The sequence below is a fragment of the Harpia harpyja genome, chromosome 18 (assembly GCF_026419915.1).
Source record: "Harpia harpyja isolate bHarHar1 chromosome 18, bHarHar1 primary haplotype, whole genome shotgun sequence".
NCBI lineage: Eukaryota > Metazoa > Chordata > Aves > Accipitriformes > Accipitridae > Harpia > Harpia harpyja.
The window spans coordinates 17,834,272-17,859,406 of NC_068957.1; the positions used below are offsets into that span (position 1 = coordinate 17,834,272).

The 25,135-nt window shown below is 38.8% G+C and overlaps 2 protein-coding genes across 6 annotated transcripts in view; one reads left to right on the plus strand and one right to left on the minus strand.

Moving 5' to 3' along the window:
- The window catches only part of FHL1 (four and a half LIM domains 1), a 34,033-nt gene extending 32,581 nt beyond the window's left edge, over nucleotides 1–1,452 (plus strand). For 3 of the 4 annotated variants that reach the window (XM_052814126.1, XM_052814125.1, XM_052814123.1), the window contains exon 6: nucleotides 453–1,452. In XM_052814126.1, the coding sequence (XP_052670086.1) occupies nucleotides 453–610 (158 nt within the window). In that variant the 3' untranslated portion in view covers nucleotides 611–1,452. The remainder of the gene's footprint in view (nucleotides 1–452) is intronic. The other variant, XM_052814124.1, reaches the window with a different exon arrangement.
- A 790-nt stretch (nucleotides 1,453–2,242) lies between these two features.
- MAP7D3 (MAP7 domain containing 3) overlaps nucleotides 2,243–25,135 on the minus strand; it is a 47,859-nt gene continuing 24,966 nt past the window's right edge. For both annotated transcript variants that reach the window (XM_052814122.1, XM_052814121.1), the window contains 14 exons: nucleotides 23,309–23,410; nucleotides 20,820–20,918; nucleotides 20,317–20,415; nucleotides 19,095–19,220; nucleotides 16,826–16,971; nucleotides 16,323–16,453; nucleotides 15,514–15,761; nucleotides 10,907–11,042; nucleotides 9,609–9,789; nucleotides 8,363–8,467; nucleotides 8,041–8,094; nucleotides 7,128–7,221; nucleotides 6,482–6,680; nucleotides 2,243–5,353 (listed from right to left, as the gene is read on the minus strand). In XM_052814122.1, coding sequence (XP_052670082.1) covers nucleotides 5,044–5,353; nucleotides 6,482–6,680; nucleotides 7,128–7,221; nucleotides 8,041–8,094; nucleotides 8,363–8,467; nucleotides 9,609–9,789; nucleotides 10,907–11,042; nucleotides 15,514–15,761; nucleotides 16,323–16,453; nucleotides 16,826–16,971; nucleotides 19,095–19,220; nucleotides 20,317–20,415; nucleotides 20,820–20,918; nucleotides 23,309–23,410 — 2,030 coding nt within the window. In that variant the 3' untranslated portion in view covers nucleotides 2,243–5,043. The remainder of the gene's footprint in view (nucleotides 5,354–6,481; nucleotides 6,681–7,127; nucleotides 7,222–8,040; nucleotides 8,095–8,362; nucleotides 8,468–9,608; nucleotides 9,790–10,906; nucleotides 11,043–15,513; nucleotides 15,762–16,322; nucleotides 16,454–16,825; nucleotides 16,972–19,094; nucleotides 19,221–20,316; nucleotides 20,416–20,819; nucleotides 20,919–23,308; nucleotides 23,411–25,135) is intronic.

Genomic DNA, 25,135 nt, shown 5'->3' on the forward strand with positions numbered 1-25,135 from the left:
TGTAATGGTTACTGGATTGCAAAGCTCAGCCCTGAAATGTGGGCACTATCCTGCCAGTCCCATGGGACTTGCATTCCATTCTGCATTTTAGAGCATGGATCTAAGCCTGTAACAACCAGGTAGGGTGTTTAGCCCAACCTGTCTTTGCTTTACATCTTGATCTTTCCTTCAGCTTGATTGTTTCCTGGAGAAAGGATCCAAGGGAAAAAGCTTATCGCAGAGACAAGCCACACAAGCCTTATGCTAAGCTGCCCGTTTCTCCAAGAGCAGTGATACTAAGCAGCAAACAATGTGGTTCAGTTGCAATTCTTGCTAGTATTTTAGGCACGCAGATACGGTCTGCAAGACTAGAGAAGCACAGGAGGCAGTAAGAATGGGATCTGCTGTTTGGTGGGCTAACCCAGCCAAGGGAAAAGCTACTATCGCCGTCCTATAATTGTTTTCTCTCCTAGCAGGATTTGGAAGAGGAACCAGTGTGGTTAACTACGAAGATGAATCCTGGCACGATTATTGTTTCAAATGCACAAAGTGTGCCCGTGGTCTGGCCAACAAGCGCTTTGTTTGCCATAATGGAAAAATTTACTGTGCTGAGTGTCCCAAACGACTGTAAGGAGCAGACAGCAACTGCTGTAAAATGGATTTTAGAGCCCTGCTTTCCAAAACAGTCCTGGTAAAGGAGCAGGTTTTTGCATGTTAAGAATTTTAACTTTTTCCATTTTAGTATAAAAACTAAAGTAGCCTCAATATACTGGGTTTGACTTTTGAAGCTCCTGCAGTACAAAAGCATGTAGCGTTCCAAAAATCTAACTTTGTTTCCAAGTAACTCTTAGCGTAAAGGCTTGAAATGCTGTTAGATTTAGCATTAGAGATCCACGTACTAAATAATCTGTGTGTGGCTTAAACTAAAACAAAGCTAGTTTTAAACTTGTCTGGTATACGTTTAAGCTTGGCACTTACTTAAATGAAGTGGGTTTGACAAGGCATGCACCTCAGAAAGAGAGATGCAAAGATTGCACCTGGTATCAGAGAGATCCATTATTATGCTTTTACAAGTACATTACATACATCATCACACCATTAATAGCAGCTCAATAATAAATACCTTAGCTTACCCTACCACACCAAATTGCAGCACGTGTATGGAATGGCTTCACCTTACATATAACAATGTTTTGGCAATACAATTTAGCTCTAGTTAAGTTTCCATAAACTTTAGTCTTGATTTCTGCATGGTTTGCCCCAAAGTTTTGCTCATCAGCTTTTTTTACATCGTTTAAACGAGGCTGTCTCTGTACAATTATTAATCCATTAACGAGAAGTAAATCTTTCAACTACAACAAAATGCACATGCATTTAGAATTGCCTTAAAAATAGCTCAGACAACGATAGCTCTCCTATCATGTCAGTGTATGTTTTATGATTTAATAAAAATGAGACTAGTGCCTGCTTGGAGTCCTGCAGCCTGGAAAATTGTTTTTTCATTTTGCCATCTTACACAACTGACACCTCTTATGGCTGAGCTACCACAATCAAGTCTCATACATTTGATACCGGCAAAGTATGTTCTGTCATAGCACCCTTAAATATCTGAGGACCAAAGCACCAATTTCCATAAACTAATTATTAAAAAAAAATATCTGACACCGGACCATCTGCCAGGAACAGCCTGTGTGAAAAAGCCCTTTGGAGAACATATGTACAGCCACTGTCCATACACAGATCTACTACCCTTCAGTAACCTGAATGCTGGTTTAAGGGTTTTTTTTCCACAGAAGTGAAATATAGAAATACTTATCAACTGGATGCTGCTCCAGTCATTCCCTTTCATTCACAAACACCTACCAGAAACAAAGAACTATTGTAAGAAAAACAAAAGGCAGCATCGTGCTGTATTCTTGGCGGTCACTGCTCCACTGTGGCCATGGAGCACTGCTGGACTCACCGTTAGCATATAAAGATGCTGGTGCTAGAAGTAAAAGGCAAAGGCTTTTAGTGAAAAGCAAGTGAAAGAATTCAACAGTTATGAACATGTCATCAGCATGTACAAACACAGCAAGGTCTGAAGGTGTTAGTACAAATACCTTCCCAACCACACAAATGCAATTGCCAAAGAGGCTACTAGTTTTGCGAACCTGCACTGTGGAGTAGTTAGAGCAGTACCAGAGTGCATCTCAAGGCAGGTCAGCATGGCAAGAGGTTGGAGCCTCCTAGCAAGGTAACGTTTAGCATTACAGAAATAAAGCATTGTTCAACTGCAAAGTTTATTTAACAGTGCGCACATATTTACAGAGAGCTGTAACAGACCATTCAACACAATATCGGCACAGAAAAAAAAATATCGGCATCTTTTTTGTTAGAATGATTGTCTCTGCCAGAATGAAACAGCTATCATACAAAAATACATTTTTCCTTTTACCTAAGGCACTGCTCTAAAGTCTAAAACAGTTCTACTGTATTCTGAATAGCAAACAGCAAGAGTAAGAAGGCGGAGGGTTTCCAACTGTAACTGCAATGTCAAGGAAAGAACACATGTAGTTCCAGCAAAACCATTTGCATTTAACCACTGAAAACACAGCTGCCATTTGGATGATTCATTTGAATTGAAGTATCAGCCAATTGTTTATAGCAGGATTTGAGACAGCTATTCTTTAAAGTAATCACTTATCCAGTATATCTGTTACAGGAGACATAAGAACAAGACTCCATTATTACTTCTAGTAGCAATTTTCAGAAGATGCTTAGTTAATCTCTTCATGCTGTAAAAAGCAGGCAAGTTTAGGTTAAATAGATTACTTAATGCAGGCTTTAGGGGAAGGGAAATATATATGCAGCTTGCAGCCACTGTTATAAAGCTAGAATAGGAACACTTAGAATAATTAACATGAAAAAACCATGACTTCAGTGGTCTAATACTGTTATGTACACAATAAAATAATACTTCCATAAGTGTAGATAAACTTAAATAAGTAATTCAAAAGGAAAACACTTTTAAAAGCATGACATGTTAAACCGCACTATGACAGACATATCTAGGTACTCAACATTTTTGTGCATATGCTGTAAAGTGTTTTGATGTTTGCCAGTAGATTAAAACATATTAGTGATGGTACAATACTGCATTTTGAAACTGCCAGTATTTTCACATTAGAAAATAAGGAATTTTTCTCCTTCATTCAAGATTGATGATATTAAATTTTGCATTTTTAAATAGCACATGAACCAACAAGCAATAGCATTTTTCTAGAATGTTACAAAGGGACTTCAACTTTAACACACACTGAATGAGTCTTTTATTTCATCAAGTGCCATTTTAGGAATATGCAAAATCTGGCCAGTAGCTAAGTGGGGAGCCTCCAGTGGCACGCTGCTGTACATGATACTGATGCAAAAATAAAAAAAAGACTCAAACAGGTTACTGTAAAGTCTGTAAAAGGAAACAAGTGATATTTGAACAAGGAAGTCTTATCTAACAATTACTAAACGAATGGAAAAGGAGCATCAGCACAATAGTTTCCCTGAAATGTTTCAAGGTGCAAATCAGAAGTCTGTCATCCCTCCCCCTGGTGTTTTATGTTTTTTGCAAACTTGAAGATGGATAAAGGTAAACAAGCAGCTTTTCAAAACAAGGCCTTCGGTACTTGATAAAACACTGGATTACTGAAGTGCAATCAGATTATTTCCAGGTCTCTCTAGTGTTCACAGTTCTGTCCAAAGAGCAAAGAGAAGAAAACATTTAACCATCATAACTGTGTGTATGCCACATACGTCTATCATCACTGTCAGAGTCTACATCCAGGCAGTGAGCACAGAACCACTTGGTTACTTACGGTCCAAAATCAGTACAGTAGCTTTTCTTTTTTTATATACGAATATTAGTTTTCGAAGTTATGTAAATAATTCTTAAAACATATTATGTCTAAACACTTTCAAGTTCAAAATTAAAAGGCAACACTTTCTTCACTAAAAAGTTAATGATTTTGATCAGAACAAAATGTGATCAGCAGTATCACATCAAACCCGTCTATTCCCATGGTCCAGTTAGTTGTGGCCTCAAGGAAAGTCTCAATGAGTCCATAGGACTAAAATTCACAAGACGCAGAGTGACAGAGGAGACTCAGGAAACAGTTCAGTCTAGAAAAGTGCTACACTTTAATAAAAAAAAGTGCTACACATCACTTACTTAAAATGTGGATAGCAAGTCTTGTTTTTTCCACTGCCATTTGTTTCAACTGTTCACACAGTCATTTATCTCATGGAAAGAGATCTCCTGCTGTGAGTACATCCATTTGGGGTTTAGCTCCAACACCAGAGAAGTTTAGTCTTACATAAACTAGCTTACTGAAGCCTCTCTGACACACTATGCTGTACTGCATCAGGGTTTGGCTTCTCAAGTACATGTGACTTCAGATGCAGCCCTCCTTCCTTCAGAAAATTCAGAATATTGTGTGTGCAGCTTTATTACTCCTCCCAAAATGTAACACAACTGTCTGTGGAATTTTAAAGTTGGTGTTACCCCCCACTCGGTGAAATGAAAGACTATTCTACAGTAAGTAGAGAGGACAGCTAATACCTTGCCAGAGCTTGAAGAGACCTTGTAAGATCATGCAGGCCAGCATCAGAAAGTTACAGAACATGCCTAGGAGTGGAAAGGTCTTGTCTGTAGAGTTACATCAGACACCTTTTAAAGTGTTAGCATCTTCAAAAGTAACACGTGCCATTTAAGACATCTCAGAAGAAGCCTAAAAATACAACAGATGGGCTTGAGTGCTGGTAGGAGATACAGGAGCTTCACAGGGGCTCAGCTGTGTCTTTGGAAGAGCCTTAATGACGGGCCTTAGCTGCTGTCTAGAGCAAGTCCCTAAAAAGGCATCAGTTGGTGACTCCTTTTGACAGAATGCAAGTTACAAGCACTAAAGAAACAGCTTTCCCTCCGGCCTACACATTGGAAAAAGTGCCTTGAAAATAAGAAGCTGAAGTTAAGGCAAGGAGAGTAATATGCAAGGAAGTTAATTACCTAGCCAGAGGAAGAAACAGATAGGGAAATCAGCTTGGATTACCTGATGAAGCATCTATAGGTTTGGTCAATGAATTCACTGCACCATCTTCCTCAAAAGCCAATTTGGGACTAGAAGGTATTGTAGCAGCATCATTCAAGTTTTGATTACAGTTACCAGCAGAGATGCTGTCCGAGCTTAGTTTGGTTGACTTGGAATGTACTCCAACGTCAATAAACTCCTCAAAAGTCCACGAACCAGATTTTCCATTAAGATTCTGAATAAGTCCAATTGTACGATCAGCTTCGTTAACACCCAACTTCACTGAGTCATCGATAACCATTTCTTCTGCAGGATGGCTAGAAAAAAAAAAAAGAATGGATGCTTATATTACAATTTCTGCATGTTTAACCTTTAGACTGATTACAGGCCAGCCAATTAGCAGTCTGCATACTTTGCAAAGCACTGAATATCCTGAAGGGCATTCCCAGACAAGCTCCTCCAGCTGCCACGCAGATCTCCCCTCCAAGAGCCAATGGGGAAGAATGACTCACCAACATACAGACACTTTTTACTATACTAATAGCTCTCAGGTAAGTTATGGCTCCAGATATTTGATAGAAGAAAGCAACAAGTTTAAAGCCCTGCACCATTAAACCCCTGGTTTAGTAGTGTGCATTTTTCCTTTTTTCCAGTTAAGACTTTTTAAACACAAAACTAAGCCTCAGAAGACTAGCAATATTTAAAACATTCAAAATCTAAACCCAGATCAGAGTGATCAATTTTCATTCATTCTTAAGAAAATCATGAAAATGTTTTTGTATTCCATCACTGGAGGAATGAGATTAATTTATCATCACTTTAAAAAAAAGAGTTCACAATGTCATTTCTGAATCATTAGCATTTAGATGAGCAAATGGAACAAGCATCAGAGGACAGACTTTTCTAGTAGTAGATGGAAATGCTTTATGTTCAAAAAGATAAAATCTGAAATAACTAGAATTCCCATTAAGGGAGGCTTTTGTGTTGTATCTGGTGTTTCAGCACAATTGAAACTGTTCTAGACCTTTCTGTATGTTATTCTTTCTTTTCAGTGGTGTTCCCCTCCCTCTTGTTTAACGTTGTTAGTGAAAAGAACTGCTAGCCATTTCAAGGGAAAAGATCTCAAGCCAATGCCGTTCTTTATAAGTAACACTGCCACATTGCTGGCTGTGTGTCTCACTTCTTAGCAAAGCCAGTACTGTTAACACGGTGGCATCTAAACAAACAATTATCCTGAACTAACTGCCTCTGTGTGAAGCAGTAAACTGACAGCATGCACACACCACATGCCTGGAGCAAGCCAGAGAAATACCACAAAGCTAGCGGGGTGCAAAATTCGAGGCAATGCTACATACAGCACTAAATTTAATTTAAACATAGAGAGATATTCCTTGTGTGACGGATTAACTGCTCTGACAGTAAAGCAGCCACCTACACAGACTCACCTGGAATCCTTTAATTCAGTAACAAGAAGAGACCCTTCATCACTTTTCAAATCGCCTCCATTCATGAACACTTCACTGGCCTTCAACTCTGACAAATCTTTTTCCTCAGATTCCGTAGAGATCAAGCTATTCGCAGTCTCTAAACAGCCCTCTGCCTCCCCCTTGACTTCCTGGGCTAACTCAATGCCATTTAGCTTTCCTGAAAGTGGGGGGAAGAAAAAAAAAGAAAGAAAAAAATAAAAATAAAAAAAAGAGCTTCAGTAACAGAATTGCTATTCTAAATTAATAAAATACAAGTGCTAAAATGACCTTTCCTAGCCAAAACTTGAGGCACTTGGCTTCAACAGATTCATTTCTCTATAGACAAGCTGCCTGTAACATGAAATTTGTTTTCCATCTTTAAAAATACACTCATAAAATGAAAGCACGCTGCCTGCATTTCACTCTCAAATCATTTTTGCATTTAATCATTTTGACCATCTCTTGTGGTATGGAACAGGCAATGATCTACTGAGCCTCCCTGGCATTTCTGGGACTTGTGTCTCAGACCATCACAATGCTATTATGTGAGTGACCTTTTTAACAATGCTTAAACATCACTGAGACACTGACTGCCACTTAGACCTGACTCATCAAGTTTCCTTACCTGGTTGATCAGTCTTCTCAAGACCCAACTCTTCCTCCTCTTCAATATCCTCTGCCTCCATAGCCTCAGAGGCAGACTTCCCTTCATTCTGCAACTGAATTGCCGGAGTGTTATTTGGAATAACTCATTACCCTCTAGCTAACAGGACAGTTGCACAAATGGTTCAATCACAGCTCCCATGCCAGGCTATTCTGTGCCCAGCAGTAAGGCCACACTAGTCCAAAGGCTACAGACAATCAAGTCACCCAGCAACACATGCTCTGCTGAGCCAGAGCCCGTAAAGAAATATGTGGGACCCACTTCCATCTCCTACCTATGAACTATTCCTGAGTTCCTTTTCCCCTCATTTCTCCAAGGTGTGTGCTAACTATTTATTCATTTTCAGCTATATGAAGACTTGGGTCTTTGAATGTTCAGAGAAGAACAACTACTACTGAATACAATATGCATAATTTACCACAAACCTTAGGTCACTACATTTAACAAAAATATATCCCAGTTTACTGTAGCAATCCAAGGGGCATCCAAAATTTGCTTTAAGCAAACAGATGAAGCCAGGAATTTAAGTTTTCTGGGGAAAAATAGCCCCAGAAGAATGCATACAGTTTAAAAAAAAAAAAAAAAAAAATCTAACCAGTGGCTTTTTTTTAACCAATCTGCAAGTGATAATGCCAGATCACATTGTTTCTATATGCCTTGAACAAAAACACATCAAAGACTTTTCGTCAGAACAAGCAAAGCAGAAGAATGTGTGCGATGGGAAGCTACTGAAAATTACTCTGGTGCACCAGGACTTTGCACTTCATGTGGAAGCCAGTTTGAGTAAGGATAAGGGAGGAAGACAGGATACAAGGCAAAGCCTTCTCTGGCAAGGGCCTATTCTGTCATTATACAGATTCAAACAAAAAAGTACCTTGGATTCGTTTTGATCTGACTTTCGTGTTCTTTTCATTATTTCTTCAATTCTCTGTTAAAACAGGGAAAATAGTTGCAATGACATACAGAACTTTATATTTCAGCACTCTGGTTTAAATTTTCATCAATCATAATATATTTTCATGTTTCATAAATTTACTACTTTATTCACCATTTTAAAGCTCACAAGCCAGAGTTGGCTTTTAAAAAAAACCCACACTACTTCTATTTAAATGCATCTGAGACAGTTTGCCTGTTCAGTTTAACACTTCAACCGCTATTTTAGGCTGAGAAACCTCTCTGCTTCCAAAACAGTATACCTTTTTTCTTTCAAGCCTTTCCTGCATATTTTGCTGCATAATTCTCTCTCTTTCCAGCCGCTGTCTTTCAGCCTCTTCTTGGGCTTTTGCTTCAGCTTCTTCTCTCTGAAAATAAAACAAAAAGAAGAGAGCATCCAGTGCACAACTCATTCCCAAGAGTCAAAAGCAGAGCTGTTACAGAGATTGTGGTTCAACACAGACAGGAACATCAGACAGTCGCTACTTAATATTACCATACGTTGCAGCTAAATGCCAATTACCCAGCTACTGACATGAAATATATATTACTATGACATTCAGAAACTGATCTGAAAAGAAAAACGATGTGCATGGCTATATTGTGATTATGCAAATATTCTGAATGTTGTTGAGCTACTCAGCGTTCAAACTATACTTCAGGATGAAGATCTGTCTAAGAAGGATAATTTATAAAGTAGCAAGACAGCAATTAAATTCTAAATGTGGCAAGGTTAACTTAAAAATCTAGGCAGTCAGGTATTACTGCCAAGATACTTGGTACTGAACATCTTCTGTTCCTTCCATACTGGAAAATCTTTTCTAGCGTGACCAGAAAGAAAACAGAAGCATAGTTAACACTGAATAATTGTTATAAACTCAAACAAGCTTTTAAAGAAACAGACACGTCAATGCTATCCATAAGATACAGCTCTTTAAACACAAAGAATTCAATTGTAAAATTGCTTTAATTTGCAAAATTAATCTCATTTAAAGAAAGTCCACTTTCTGCAAAACAGCTTCCTTCAGTTAGAAGGATGCCTTTGCAAAGGTACACAGATACTAGCTGTGGAAGACTATTTAGCAACCAGAAAAGCAGACTTGGAAACACTACTAAGCTTTCTTTTAAAGGAATCAGAGCAAGCCAGATGACTTTCCAGACAGACCACCTCCTTATAATCTGTAGCAGTAAGTTGGTAAAGTGGGCTCAGTACAAATATTTTACATGTGCAAAATAGCATCCCAGATGGCTAAAAAAATTTCCAAAATACCTGCTTCTGCCCCACACTTGAATTTATCAAATGGGGGGGGGGGAATCACATAGACTAGGGCAAGGAAAGGACTTCAAGACATTCTCAAATCCATCTCAGACAGGATGAACTCTGCTTTACATCATTCCTGACAGAGATGTGTCAAAACTGTTCTGTGAAAGAAAATTAACGACAACCCCCTCGAAAACACGTCAGCAGCTTGTATGAGGAACACAGCTGGAGCCTACAGATAAGCAGACCTGGTGTTGAAGCTCTGCAAGTTTTTCCTGCTCTTCCTGTTCGCGGCGGATCCTCTCCTCTTCAGCTTGTCTTTGTTGTTCTTCAAAAGCCAGTCTCTTTTCTTCTTCCTGCTTGCGGAGCTCCTCCTCCCGCAGTGCTTTTTCCTCAGTTGCTCTCTTGGCCATTTCTTCTTCTCTGATTCTAGTGTTTCCAAGATACAGATTACTGACTGGATATTTATTTCTTTAAAGTGTGCATGCACATGAGACAGACTAGGAAAGCAAGGAAGTTCTAAGTTATCCAATCACAAAATAACTGTAAGATACTTTCTGCTGTGGATTTACAAATGCCACCATCCAGACTAGTCAAAGGAAAAAGCAGAGTAACTTGGAAGACACTATCTATGAGTACATAAATGTTCTTTGCTGATTAAGTCAAGGTCAAGGCAGGTTGCTCCAATAATGGAAAGTTTAACTCAGAACTTAATCAAGTGACAACTATTTAATAAATACCACCTGCATCCACGACACAAATGAAGCTGTCAAACATAAATTTAGTTGGATTTCCTAAAAGACTGTTTCTTCTATAGTCTGAAATCCAGAGATATACTGGAGATGTACACTGCTAGATCATGCAGACATACACAACAGATCTGATGACGTATTTCTGATAACACATCTATAGCAGACTATATGAAAGTTTATGACAGCTTTATACCCGTGACTGGAAAACAAAATCTAATGTTCTATCATGTTCACAGAAGCACAGACAGGTGATCCCTGATCTGGAATAAAGTTAGTCAGTGCAAAGTTAAGAATTTATTTTTAACAACTTCTATACAGTGAACCAAATGTATACTGATTTATCACTTTGAATTACCTGGCTGCAACATTTCTGATCCAGATTTCGGATCACTAACGTGAGATTCAATGTATCATCAAAACACTGCCTGAGTTCATCAAAGGAAAGTTTAATACAGAGAGGTTGACTATTTCAAGACAAATACAAACAAAACAAATACAAGTGGTGTAAAAAGCACATTCTAGTTTTGAAATAAAAGCACTACTGGTGACTGGAAGAAAAAAGCAGCAGTGATTTGCACAGGGACTATACATTACATATATACTGAGATATAGACTAGTGATACACACAGCAACCTGTCCTGTCTCAAATGGTGCTAACGTCTGTCTCTGCTTCAGGAACTGCATTAAGATTTGCAGGAACTTAAATTAAAGCTTAGGAAACATATACAGCTGGAGCGTCCATTCCAATCACACCCCACCATTGAAAGCATCCCTTCCTTCTCCTGAATTGTTACCTTTCCTCTTCCTGTCTCTGAATTCTTTCTTGGTCTTCACGCTCTCTTTGCTCCCGTGCTAGACGTCGTTTCTCTGCCAAGATTTTAGCAGCTTCTTCAGCTGTGGTGGTCCCTGCTACTGTTTTGCTACCTGATTCTGCAAAGGTTAAAAGAAACTGCTGTTAAAAAGCCCCAGTAACTTAAAATTAAGAAAGACGTTATCACTGTAAGCTGAGATTTTTCTTTTGGCCAACTGACCCACTATCTTTTTGATCAGTGCACATCATCTAAAGGCCCACAAGAGCCAAAGGAGAGCCCTAAAGAAATGCAGAGCCACAAGATCTCACTGACACTGAAATAATAACAACTAATTTCAACTATACTGATCCAGCCATATTCCAGACAATCCGGTTAAAGATATTCTCCAATTACCATAGTACTTAAAAACACGTTTCTGAAAAGACACATTTATTCTATAATGCTTACAAATACTTAAAAGAAAACTGAAAAAAAATACTGCTTTAGGAAATACACTTAACTTCCTTCTAATAAAACTGAACACACATGACCCTGAAAAGGAAATATTAATTTTTTTTTTATTTCCTTTGTTTCCTAACATTAACATTCATGCCTTTATATTTACAGAGTATCTTAGGGTGCAAATAATCACCATTTTATCTGGCCCTGAAGGCACATACTAATGACTTCAGTAATACCATATTTCTACACATTTTAGCAACAAATCAATTTCCAATATACATGGAGATCAAAACAGCTCCAACCACCAGGTTAGTAGATATTTGTACAGTCCTGCAGTTTATGTTTCTTCATATCCTGCCTCGTGGTATGGTGTCTGAACATCAGAGATACTATTATAAATTAACATCAGCAAAAAACCCCCAACCCTTGCCATCCAGTTGCTCTCAATATATATTGAAAGAACTCTGATTTTTATCAGTTATTCCCACTCTCTAGAAATATTACTGTTCGAATGTGACTTAACAACTCGTGATCTGAATATTCAGAGAATTAGCTCTTGGTGTCAGTAGAGCAATAGCATCATAATGTTGGTGAGGACCTGCCTTTCTTCTTTTTAATATTTCACAAATCAGCACATATATGTTTGCTTAACATTTATAAAGCCTTCAAGTCAAGGTAATTTTAATGAACAATGACATCAGGGTTTGATCAGTTATTTTGCCTCTGACCTAAAGACAAATCATTCAAAACACAATGCCATCATTAGGAACTTTAATACCTGAAAAGCTGCTTAAGCCTCATGGACACATAATCACTACCTGCAGCTGTAGGGCATAATTACACAGAGTAAACCCTCAGCAGCTGAATCATGGCAGTGTTTTGTGCATAAAAATTTTTCTTGCAGTCCTAGGAAAAGCATTCCAACACTGACGGAGTGCAGTCACAGAGACGTTTTCTAATATTTAGATTTATCCAATGCTGAAAAGGAACACCTCCCCAGAACACACATTGCTTCTGATTTGGGCAAAAATGCAGTCATGTTGGTACAACCAAGAATCAGCCACAACAGTTCCAAATCTGAACTCGGTCAAAAGGTGTCCTCCTCCTCCTCCCTGAGCAGGAGAGACCACTCCTTTGCAGTTGTAAGAATCGTTAGCAGAATCTGCCTACTCAAGACTTGCACGTGCTTTTCTTCCTGTATTTTGCAACTTTATGTTTTATTTAAAGAAAAGGAGCGAGGGTTCACTTAGTATTGCCAGTATATAACTATGAGGAAATCAAAATGCCTCTCTTCTCCTCTATCACTTGAGTGTCTTGCCAGTTTAGACTAGTCAATTTTTACAGCAGAGGCCATCTTCTATTGCGCACCTGCACAACAACCAAGGTGGCAGTCCTGTTTTAACACTACTGGAATCTCAGTTGTATCAAAATTGGTTGACATTTAATGTCAGGTTAAACCTATTTTCCCCCCTCAAAACTGAACCTAAATAAGACAACTTAATCCCCCGCAAGAAGCCTAAAGGTTTTAGGCTTTTAGGTTATAGGGTTATAACATGATAATGATAGCTTGAAATATGATGAATATCTGGTATTGAAAATGATAGAAGAAAATTAGTCACAATGATTCAGAACACCGCAGATATGGAAAGAACAGGGGGCATAGAAACAAAAGAAAGGGTAGGAGACTTCAAGTCTACGGGGGACCTTCCCATTGCATTTTCACTTTCGAAGCTTTACTGATGTTTTCCATGTGGTTACTTCAATAGTGCTTTCATCTCCATGCACCCCTCATACAGTCTATTTCCATAGGGCAGGACACAGGACTTCCCAACATGATTGCTAACATGCCTTAAGAAGATTCTTCCAGCGTTTTATACTCAGCTCCATTTTTCTTGTACTCCCACTGTCATTCCTGGTAAGAACTGTCTTTTTCTCAAAGGACCTTTTTGTGATGGAAGGGGAAAGAGAGAAATAGGCAAGAGAAATGTCTCAGAACAATTGTAAAATGTACTATTAGTTGGATGGAGAGAAGATTCCAACACATTTCAAGGCAAGTCATTTATTTACAATTAATCTAGGAATCATCTTCCAAAGCCTTCACTACCCAGATACAAAAAAGTGAGGCTCCATGATAGTTTATTACCTATCATCATGCATAAGGTGAGAGCTCATGAAGGAGCACTTCTTATGCTTTAAGTTGAAACAAGCCTTTTAACTCTCAGAGAAGCTGTGAAAGGCTGCTGCCAGAAATGACAACTGCTCCAAGTCACTGAAAAATAAAAAGCTTTTTACTGCAGAACAGTATATTTTAGTAGGAAGACACAAAAAACAAGACAAAAACTTGATTGCTGTCTGTCAGCAATGGGCAATCAAGTTTAGTTTGAAGGAGAAGAGATGGTATGAAGATACAAGTGCACGAAACTGAGATTAGGTTGAACCTACAAGACCTAGAGACTGATTTGCCACATGCCATTGTGTGGCATTGTGTGCTCTGACTTCAGAAGCTGTCCAGAATATGGTATTGCACCAACCTACAGGGTGAACTGCCTACACTGATGTGTAAAATGAAAATTGAAAATTTTGCTTGAAAATTTAAAGCAACTTTTTAAGAACAAACATTTTGCCTCACTTAGCCACATTGCAGTGTACCAAAACATTCAAAGAGATAAATGAAATCATCTCTATGTTGAAGAACATGCCCACTATTTCCTTATCTTCTATATGTCAAAGAAAAAGAGCTTCACCCAGCCCCAGTATGAATCATTACAAAGATGACTAGCTTAGAGATTAGCAATAAAATAAAATGGAAACAGATAAACTGGGTTAATACAGTTCCAGAAGTCAGTGTAGAGAGGAGACAGGTGGGACAACCAAGGAACAAGGACAGGTGCTCTTGTTCCAGAACAACTGGAAGATACAGAAATAGGACACGTTGTTATGGAGGTTTCAACCAACCGACAACATTGATCATAAATGATTATGCCCCCTTTGAGGCATGCAAGACGTTTATCACAGTAATGTAGCACATTGAGGGATGGACATTCTAACTGCAAAGATAAATGACGTGACACCAAAGACAGATGTGCAACTTCATACAGACATCCACATTTGACTATGACATCCAGGCTTCCTTCTAGAGGAACACATGCTCAAAGAACTGTACCATAAATGAGTTCTTCAGCTGACTAACACTATTTCACATCCAACATTGAGCAGTGTCAGGAAGAGCCTCAGAAATAACAGACAACTGTAGCAGGTGAGGAATGCACAACAGGAACTGTACATGCAGTAACGTGCAGCAAGCGTATGTTCCCACTTACCTTGTGTCTGAAGGATTTTCACCCCCAGTACTGCCCACTGGCTGTAGCCTTAAACTCCAGAGATCCCTCCTTTTCCTGTTAAGTCTCCCCTAAGTCCTTCTCCACAAAGAAGTGCCTGCCAGACCTCATCAGAAGGCTCTCCCAGATTCTGTTCTGGAGATGGCAGATGGCGTTCTTCCGGTAAGAAGGACAGAGGCTGTGCTTACTTGGCACGATGAAGAGGACTAGGAGACTAATTGCTTATCTGGTATATAGCTCTCCTTAATCTACCAAGATAATTTCTCAGTGTGACCTGTGAACCGACCACTTTTTCCTAAGGCAGCAATGATTATATATTCACTGGAATTGAGACTGAGGCAGCCTTCTAGCTTTGTGAAAACTGGCTCTCAGCCTGAGATGCACCAGTAGCTGATTTCTTCCTCCAAGCAGGTCTCTACACAAGCAATTTTAAGAATTACCAACTGGACTGAAAGACCTTTGCACAGTTTAACTATTGACTTTGCAAACCTAAGCAGATCCCTCAGCTAGCGTGGCTGAAGTCAAAAAGGCAAACAGGATTTCTGCTTTTCTTAAAATTACAGTACAAGCAGTAATATTGAAAGCTCCTGACTTAAATCTTTAAGTCAAATAAACCGACTACTGCACTAAAATCCACACCAAAAGTCACACCATGTAAAATTATTGTATAAATCATCAGCAATGAACAGCTTCGGCCTTAAAGCATCCTACCCTCCAGTGGTCTGCCTCACAAACAAATTATTTCACCAGTCCTAGCACACACTGGAGATGTCTCGAATAAGGGTGCGTCAGTCACTGAGAAACACTCACCTTCTTTGGTCTTTGTGCTAGTAGCTGCTACCGCATCCCTGTCCAAGGCTGGTGAAGAACCTTGCTCTTGTCCCGTTCCTTCTGTGCTCTTATCCTTTGGTTTGCTCTCTGCTTCAGTTTTCTTTTTGGTAATGTTTATAACACCTGGCGTGAGAGGTTGACGTTGGATAGGTGCCGGTTTAGAGACTGGAGTAGGAGATGGTGGCCTTTGTTTTGACACGCTGGGCGAAGGTGGGCGAGTCTTTTGTCTGTTGAAATAAAGAATATTTTTCAGGGCTAACACTGAAAACCTCAAACACACAACTGAGGAGAGCAGTTAGTTAGTTTACATTACGTACCTCACTTTTAAAAATAAATCCACCCACAAACTACTGGTGCCTTCCTCATAAAACTCAAATACAGGATTCCAAAATACCCTGGGCACCTGGACTCGCTCCTTGTGGGCTAACATCAAAACAGGTCTGCTATTTACCTCCACATCAAGGATGAACCCTGTGATTCCAATCCAAGAAACTTCCTACGCTAATAAAGGCAGATCAGCTTATTCAGAAGCTCGCATGCTTCCTGTTGATTACAGTGCACAGACTGTATTGAAAACCAGGGTGTATTTTGTCTGCACAAAAGAGACAAAGGTTCAAGAGCTGCATCCCTACTGTGGAAAAGAGAAATCGGACCAAAAATGAAGTCCTTATGTGTATAAACACGGCGTAGTGTAGGTCATCCAAATTCTAACAGCACAGCTGTCTTGAGACAGGAAGCATCCTTCATTTTGTTCTGAATAAAAGAAGATATTTAACCTGGATGCATACCTAACTGTAGAAGGTGATGGAGGACGCTTCACCAAATTAGCAGGAGAGGGGGATCTTCTACGGGCAGACACAGATGGTGAGGGAGGGCGTCTTAAACCAGAACCTGGGGACGTTTTTTCTGTCTCTGATTTCTAAGAAGATACATAAAAACAAAGTAATGCTCGCTCTCTAGAATACATTACAGACAGAAGAGCTGCTATCCCAGCAAACATACAACTTCTGAACAAGATGTACTTCACATTTCCTTTATGTTCCAAAACACAGACCCAGTCAATGTTACCTAAATTAAATTTTGGGAACCATAAGCAGCAAACAACATGCCTTTAAGATATCAGAGAGATCAAGGGCCACAAAATTCCCATTTGATTTCAATACTGTGTTTTCTAAGCAAAAGCTACTGAACGTTTCAATAAGCAAGCAAACTGTTGAAATAGGATCCCATCCTGAGCTGTTCCAAACCCCCTGATTAATACAAACCTAATTCCTGTGGATTTTCAACAAACCTGGGTTGAATCTGGTGAACTTGCATCAGATGAAGATAAAGAGGACTTCAATCTGTCGATGCTACGACTGCGCACGGGCACTTTAGGAGTTGGGACTGGGGAACTGATGGAACTGGCTGAAGCTGAACGAGGACAGAGGTGAGATTCTATAAAAGTTAGGAATTTGACAAGACAAAACGAGAACCAAGTGCACAGCATAAGAACAGGAGAAAAGGAAGAGGGGGAAAGAGAGAAAGAAAGATTGTGTGTGTTAGAAACCATACAGAGAAACGCCACAGGCAGTGCACATTGCAATGGGTCACAGACACAGACACCACCACCACACGATTAGTACTTTGGAAGCAACAGCACCAAGAATAAAACCATTCTGAAAGCAGCAGTCTGGAGTAGATAAAAATAAAATGCTTTTCCAAAAAATGTCTGAATTTGCAATACACCAGTTACTTTAATTTTAGTCAAGCTGCATCTAACCACATATAGTTTCATTTTAATGGCTTATCATCTTTCTTTACAAGTTCTTCATCACAAGTTCAAATTTTAAGCACGTTTCCCCCATACTCAAGGAGGAAATCTTCCTTCTTTTCAAAGACTAATTATAAAGCAGCATTACATTACGAATCCAAGCATTACTTTACAAGCTTTTCTTGTGAAATAAGCATTTGTGCAACATTATTTTTTTATACTTGCCCTCTCTGACCTCTTTATTACTATGTATGTGTGCACTTTATCCACATTAACAAACTGAAATAGTAAGTAAAAATAAATAAATAAATAAAAAATAGAAAGTAAAAGAAACCTATCAAAAGAAAGAGGTCAACTGTTAAACTAAAATACTTTTCCTACCTGAAGTGTCAATCTCTTCACACATAAGATACTGAAAGAAATTGTATCTTCTAATTACTTTTTTCGCTAACATAATCATAGATGGATAAGCATACATCGATGTAAAAATCTACCTCTGAAACTAGATACTAGATTCTTCTATAGTTTGAATAAATTGTGACAGATGCCAGCACTTAATTTTGTAAATTTATGGAAAATACATTTTATTTTTATATCTACAGCATTTGTGCAAGGAGAACCGCATTCTGTTTGTGCATAGTTTGTGCTAAAGCACAGGTACGTTTCTACTGAAATGAAGAAAGTACCTCTAAGTAAACTGATAAAAATGTAAAAGTTATCTTTAATTCAGCAATAGTGAATAAGTCACATGCTGTCAGTAACAGTGAAAAAGGATGGTATTTCCCCACATGACATGACCTGAAATATTCATGGTAAAATAAAAGTGGCATATATATAGGTGTGCAAAAATATGACCATTGACTACAAACCAAAAAAGTAAAAACTGATTATTACACATGGGGAGCAGTGTAGAAATGTCACCATTACCAACAAGGACCAAGCGGCATAAGATAAAAAATAAAGATGGAGTAACATACTTAAGAGGAAACAAACAAAACTAGGAATGCAAGTTGTAAGGTAAGAGAGGAGAAAGGACTCCACATTGGTTCCAGATATGCATTTACTGGGGCATTATTATAACCAATAACAATCATAAGACATGTGGGCTGCAGCTAGGGCTTGCCCATGATGCAGAGATTCCTGCACTAGTACTAAGTTAAGCCACAGCGTGGGCTTATCAGCTCAGTCTGGACCAATATAAAATTGCTTGAGCCAGCCAGGGTTTCTCTACAGTATCTTCTCCTTCTAGTATGCCTCTACTTCTACAATCAACCTGTGTGAAGCCAGCTCAGGGCTCCCTTTATGTTAAGATAACTCCTCTGTCATGTTCCTTACAAGAGTTTCTCCCCCTAAAGAAATTTAGACTTTGCACTTATTCCTTTCAGCCTCCTTTGAAATTGTATGTTTGTTTGGGTTTTTTTCCCTTTCATTTCCTAGCACTGTTCTCTGACCAGTATGTCTCAGATTCACTTCAGTGTACACCCAAATGCAGATCTCTGTCAGTTAAAAAAAAACCAAAAGAACACAAACAAAACAAATGAACATCAGCATCTGGTTCTCTGCAGAGCAAGTAAACTGGCACTGGAGTTTAAAAGCCAGTATTATTCTATGCTTTTGTAAACATGCAACATAGCATATGAATTGGTTATTCCTGACCAAAGAAAATACTGGATAAGTAGTATTATACATAACCATATATTAACTGTCTGATTCATACTGAAGTGTAGCACAGTTAGCGACTATCATGTAGGTTCTTGCTTGAAGAGCAACTGCATAAAACTTTCAGGCTTTGCTGCCCTCCTGTTACCTGAGGGATCTTGTCCATCAGCCGATAATGTAGCAGCACTTTTACTCCTAGCTAAGGAAGCCTGTGTGGGGGCGAGGAGGCGACTGATTACGCTACTGTCCAGAGGACTGAGCTGGGAACGACGAGCTAAACGATGAGAACAAATCAAAAAGGATCCAACATGAAATCATATAATGAAAAAGACAAGCAGTACAAAGCAAAGGAAGACTGTGAGCATTGTTGCAAATCATAACAGTTTAGGAAGAAAAATACTGAAGTCATGGAGAGGGAAATCCAAACTAAAAGCACAGAAGGGTTAAACATTGCAATCTCTTATGTTGCACTTCTTGTCCTCAGCTTGCTTAATACTAATCATTTTAACGTGCAAAGACTGGCAGGCATACAGCAGAGCTGAACGCTGAAGTCAGTCAAAGTACAAAAAGTTTTTGATCCAGCTCTTCAGAGCTATATTCTCTAGGTTGCAGGAAAGGCTGTTCTGACATAAAAAACAGAAGACTTGCAAGTCAAAGCGAACAGTTATCATGAGGCATCATTTGCACACACAAATTCACATGGACAGCACCCATCATCCTCCCATACGGGAAATATTCTGAAGCAGAATATAATTTCCACTGTTGCAATAGCTGCTAAAAAGAAAAGTTTCAGATTTGTTAACTCAAAGGGAAAAACATGTTAGAAAAGTTGCTAGTCTTCAGCTTTAAGAAGAGTTCCTAGAAAACAGGTTATTTGTAACCTAGTGGGGAATTACACAGACCAAAAGAGACTGAAGTGAGAACAGGTTTCTTCCTTCATTTGCATGCGCAAAGTTAAGGCCAGCAGCAGGAACAGAGAAGTTGTTTTTAAACTGAATAATGAAAGAGAGCTTAAACAGCAAAGGTAAGATTTAACTAAGTAGTGAACATATCAGTGACATTTTTACTATATCTTACATTTAAACCTACCAGCTTTCAAATACATCTCTCTCTCAAGCAGAGAGACATTATGCTATCTACTTACAGCGCCATTTAACAAAGTCAAAGTCCTTCTTACAGGATTTCTTTTTTGTCCAAAGGGAGAAATTTAACCTTTACCATTTACAGTTTTATCTTTACCACTAGAGAACTAAAAAGCCATTAAAAAGTCCTAAAAATTTAAGAGCCAAGGAAACTAGTGAAAGTAAGCCTGTCCAAACTTTACTATGAATGGCTTTAAAAAGAAATATTCAGCTTTATGAAACAACCACCTGGTTTTTCTTCCTTTTTCACTTTTTCTAGTTCTGGAGAGGATTGGGGTTTACTACTCATTCTATTCAAAGATGTGCTCCTCTTCTTTTCTGTTCCTCCTAGAGACCAAGCGTAAGGAAGATTATTTTTAACAAGATATTTATATATATGATTTTCGAAACTGTCATTCCCATGCTTTGCTTTTGCCAATCAGCTAAAACCACAGATCTATCATTATGAAGCACTATTTTCTCATGAGCTAAATGGTTTGGCTACCGTTTGTCTACTCTCCCCCCACCCTTCCACTTTTCAGAGGAATAAGGCTGGTGTATAGACACAGTTACCCAATATTTGGCACTGCAATGTGCACAACGATATTTATGCCACAGGGCATAGACTACATGCACAGCAGTGAAAGCCTGAGTAAAAACATTTATAATGAAACTGGGACATGGTTTAAAAGTCAACTTCAAACATCCCATTTACTGCCTCCCAATTCTCCAAATGAACTGGTTTCTAGCACCTTTCTGTTCCACCTGCGAACCTTTGAGTGCTGACTGCTGAGAATGTAGAGGAACTTTGTTATTCAGTCTGTTTAATGAGGCACTTCTCTTTGTGGTACCTGGAAGTGAAAGTGCATGGATTAATTATGTTGAAAAGCCTAGAAGTCCCCTCCAACACCTGCCCCACTTCCCTAAGATAGAGAAGAGTAATTAAGTCACTTCATAGTATGAATCCTTCAGAAGCAGGAAAACTGGATCAGGGAAGAATTACTCTATATAAAGCATTATTTCTTATAATCCTGGTATGTTACTGATCATAGCAGCAGGATGCCAGTCTCAACAAACTTCTTGTTTGACCTACTGAGGCCATCCTTGTACAACTTTTTAAATAAGTAATTTAAAAAGGCCATTGCTCCCATTCTGTATGAGTAAGAGCGAGCTCAGAATTAACACGGAGCACAGCTGATGAAATACTCCACTGATCCAGGGACAAGCATCTTCCTCTCATTTCCACATTCTGCTCCTCCACCTTCCCAGGCACATATGCATGGCAGAAGCAATCTGGTTAATTCTGCGACTGTATTGTCTGTCATCTGAATTTAGCCATCTTTTACCAAACAGACATTTCTTGAGTGCCAGATCAAGAGCACAGAATTGCTCTAACTTGCTATGGTGATCTAAACTACCCAGTCAGTCGACCTCTACATCCTGATCACATGGATCAGTTGGGAGTCCTGTCCAAATTTCTTGTATTTCAGGCCACTTGAGAATTTTTCCTCCAAAGCAAACAAGGATTCACAAGGATTTCAAGGTATGACAGCAAGTTTGAAAGCAATCCCCATGAGTTGATAATTAGTGACTTCCTTTGTTAGTGGCTTAATTTGTACTACTTTACAGCCCTTTTTTCTGACTCACTCAGAGCTGAACCCTGCAGACACATTATATATAAATATCATTTTAAATCACAAGCAGTCTCCAGTGACTCAGAGCCCCTGCAGCTATGCTAGTATAGATATATTCACTGATTTCCCTACCAGGCATACAGTGTATAAGTACTGCTGCATCACCTTCCAACATGAACCAGCAAAATCATGTCCATGTTAGGCATTCTTCTAGCACAGCTCATTTGATCATAGGTTGCAGACTGACAGAACACTATAGCACAGACCTAGTTGAATTTGGTTTTGTATTAAACAGCTCTTAGCTTATTAATGCTTTTCATCATCTTGGAAAAAAAGACATTTGGGATATAGGCAGGCTCCTATGAAACACTGGAAAGATTCTCCACAAGGAGATTGCAGGCTAAAACAAGCTGATATGTGTTCATGCAAATAGTTTTAATTTTTCTTAACAAGTAGATTAGGACAATTTCTCGTGTTTCATAATTTTTTTTATTATTATTATTTGGAGAAAGCAGATTGCCATGATTTACAGAATGTATCGGGATGGGGCAGAGTGGAGGAGGCAGAGAGGAGATTCACATGTACAGGTTTACCAGAGAGTGGGAAAACCAGAGATCTATCTCATTCTCTACATCCCTGTTAAGACTAGTTACATGGTGCACATTTGAAACATGACAGGCTACAGTCAGGAGCTTCATCCACCTCAAAGATGCAATTCAAAATGAGACTGGAAGCCACAGAAATTGGTAGACAATCTCTAGAGTGCAAACACTCTCAGAAATCCATAAAAAATAAAATTAAAGAAATAGTTGTCTTCCAGGCTGTTTCTATTCCTTGGTAATCATCGGCACAGTAAGTAACCCAGAGTGCTTGCAAGCAGTGGTGTGAACTAACAGTTTAAGAAATGCGTAATTTGAGTATCAGCATCAAGATTACACTAATTTATTGGGCTAAGAAACGGTGTCAGAGCTACACACTATGGCTACAACCATGCTAGAACTCCAGGTCAAAACAAAACAATCTCCTCCCACCCAAAAAACTCCCACAGGTGTCAGGGTTTTTCATGCATCCTTCTCTATTTGGTTAAAGCAGAATTCTAATATTAAAAAGAAAGTGTGTGTCTATAGAATACAGGACTGGCGCAACAGAAAGATGTCAAAACTAAGTTGATTTTCTCCTTCCCAAAGGCAATCAAATGTCTGAAGCTGTCTAACAGAACAAAGAAAACTTTATTTTTGTACTATTTCTATTTTGCTGAAATTTTAGGGTGTGATTTAAGGCATGCAAACCCGTAACGATGATGTGAAATGATTTGTGAATCAATCATTCACCAAGATTTGACTTTAGTAAAGCAATTAACAGAAATAAAAAATAAAAAACCAGCAATCTTTACCGTTACTCTTCTCCTCTAACAGAGATCACATCAACTGGGTCAAAGCCCTGAACAGTGAAGCTGGATTAACAAACTGCATGAAATGCATTTGAGATCAAAATATGAAATGAGTTACACAGCAAGGGAGGAAAGGGAGTATCATTTCACCTCCTGTCTCCTCCCCAAATAACAGTTAAGCAGTACACCTGCTACCAGCAGACACACAAACACTTACTTCGATCAGAAGCATTTAAAAGCGCTGCAGATGATGACAACCGTTTATTCATGACAGCTTCTGTCTGTTTGAGGTTTGCTGTGGAGGTGGACCGCTTGCTGGCTGTGTAAAGAAGTGCTTACTTTAGAATTCATCTTCATACCTGAGGAAGAACCTTTCACACATTGCTGTGAGCGAACTTTGGAAGTATTACATCCTGAAAGCTATTTCCAGTTTTGCTTAATAAGAAACAGAAATTATTTTTTTTTCCTTTGAATAGACTTGATACAATTAGCACCAGTTGTAACACGCACAGAACAGGCATTTAATTTAGTAGAGCCATGCCAAGATTTTATGCACCTGTATGCAAACAAGTGATTTTTAAACGCTGTGCTCCTAACTTGTAAAGACAAAAGCTACTGAGGTTGTGTGTTGTTACCAGACTGGTAAGACAGAAAAAGTAACAACAAAACCTGAAAAACAATAATTTCTTTCTTCGTTCCTTCCACATAGGTATGTCAAAACAGTTTTTCAATCACTAGTTAACAAAACCAAAACAAACCAAATACTTTTGGAGGGATAAAAGCAAGTCATGAGGAAAGGCAAGAAAGCATTCCTCTTTCTGATTACTTCCCAAGGGCTGCTGTAACTATTATAGAAATTTCCAATTTTTCTCTAAAAGGTAGTCCTTAAGTTCATGTTTCCTATCAATTTTGTAACTCTTCTGAAAAGAACTGCTGCAAGAAGCATTATTTTTTTGTATGTGTATACACACAGACATATATATACACACAAAAATCACATCTCACATGGCAAAATTTCAAGTTTACTACAAGACAGATAAATACCTGCTTTTTAATTTCAAATAATGTACTTTCAGGATGAACACTACTCCAGAGTGTGAAAGCCTTGGAAAAGCACGTACCTGTTGCTATGGAAACTCAATAAGCAGAAAACAGTAATGCACACAAAGTTGTGCAGACTAGCATAATAAACACAAGAAATTCCATACATCAAACACAAGTAATCGATTTTGCTGGCATATTGGACAGCAAAGATGATTAATGTGAACTCATTAGTGCATAAGTATCAAAGGAAAAAGCAGCACTACTCACCACAGAGGCAGCATCTTTTCCCTTTGGCCAGCATGCTATAGCAACTCCTTATAGGAAGAGCCAGGACATAGGATTCCTAAGGACACCCCTGCCCCTGCATCATGCTTTTGACAGAGGTACCCAACCCAGGCTTCAGGAGCTAGGGGCCTCTCGCAAAACCATGTCAAGTAAAAACCAGATTTTGGAGCTGAATCTACAGAAGCGGAAAGCTCCCGTCACAGTGAACAAGAGCAAAGTTGCCACGGGATAAGAGGGAGAAAGGGGGATCTACTGAATCTAGTTAAGAAATGAAGATCTGAGCTTAGCAGGTACTTTCCCAACATAACAAAACAAAACAAAAACAACAAAAAAAGGCACTTTATGAATGAAGCCTGAGTACTGGGGTAACTAAAACAGCCCTGAGAAGTTTTATATATGAAAATCACGAAACTCGCTATTAATGTATTTGGGTGTTTTCGAAGGTAAAGACTACCCTCTAGCGTCTGCTCTTGAAAAGAAAGCCTGGCTCCTGCCTGAATTCAAGCTTGCGAGTCTAAGGCCTCCAAACATCGTGGAGATGCTTCATACAAATTTCTCTTGGTTCAAATTAGGACTTCAGCTCTTGCATGAAATCTGAGATTTGGTCCATCACCTACTAAGACCCAGAGGGCAAAAAATTAAATCTTGCCTTGAGAAAAATTACACTGAGCAAAGTAATTCTTTTCCAGCAAGCTTACAAGTTCTGGAGGTGGGC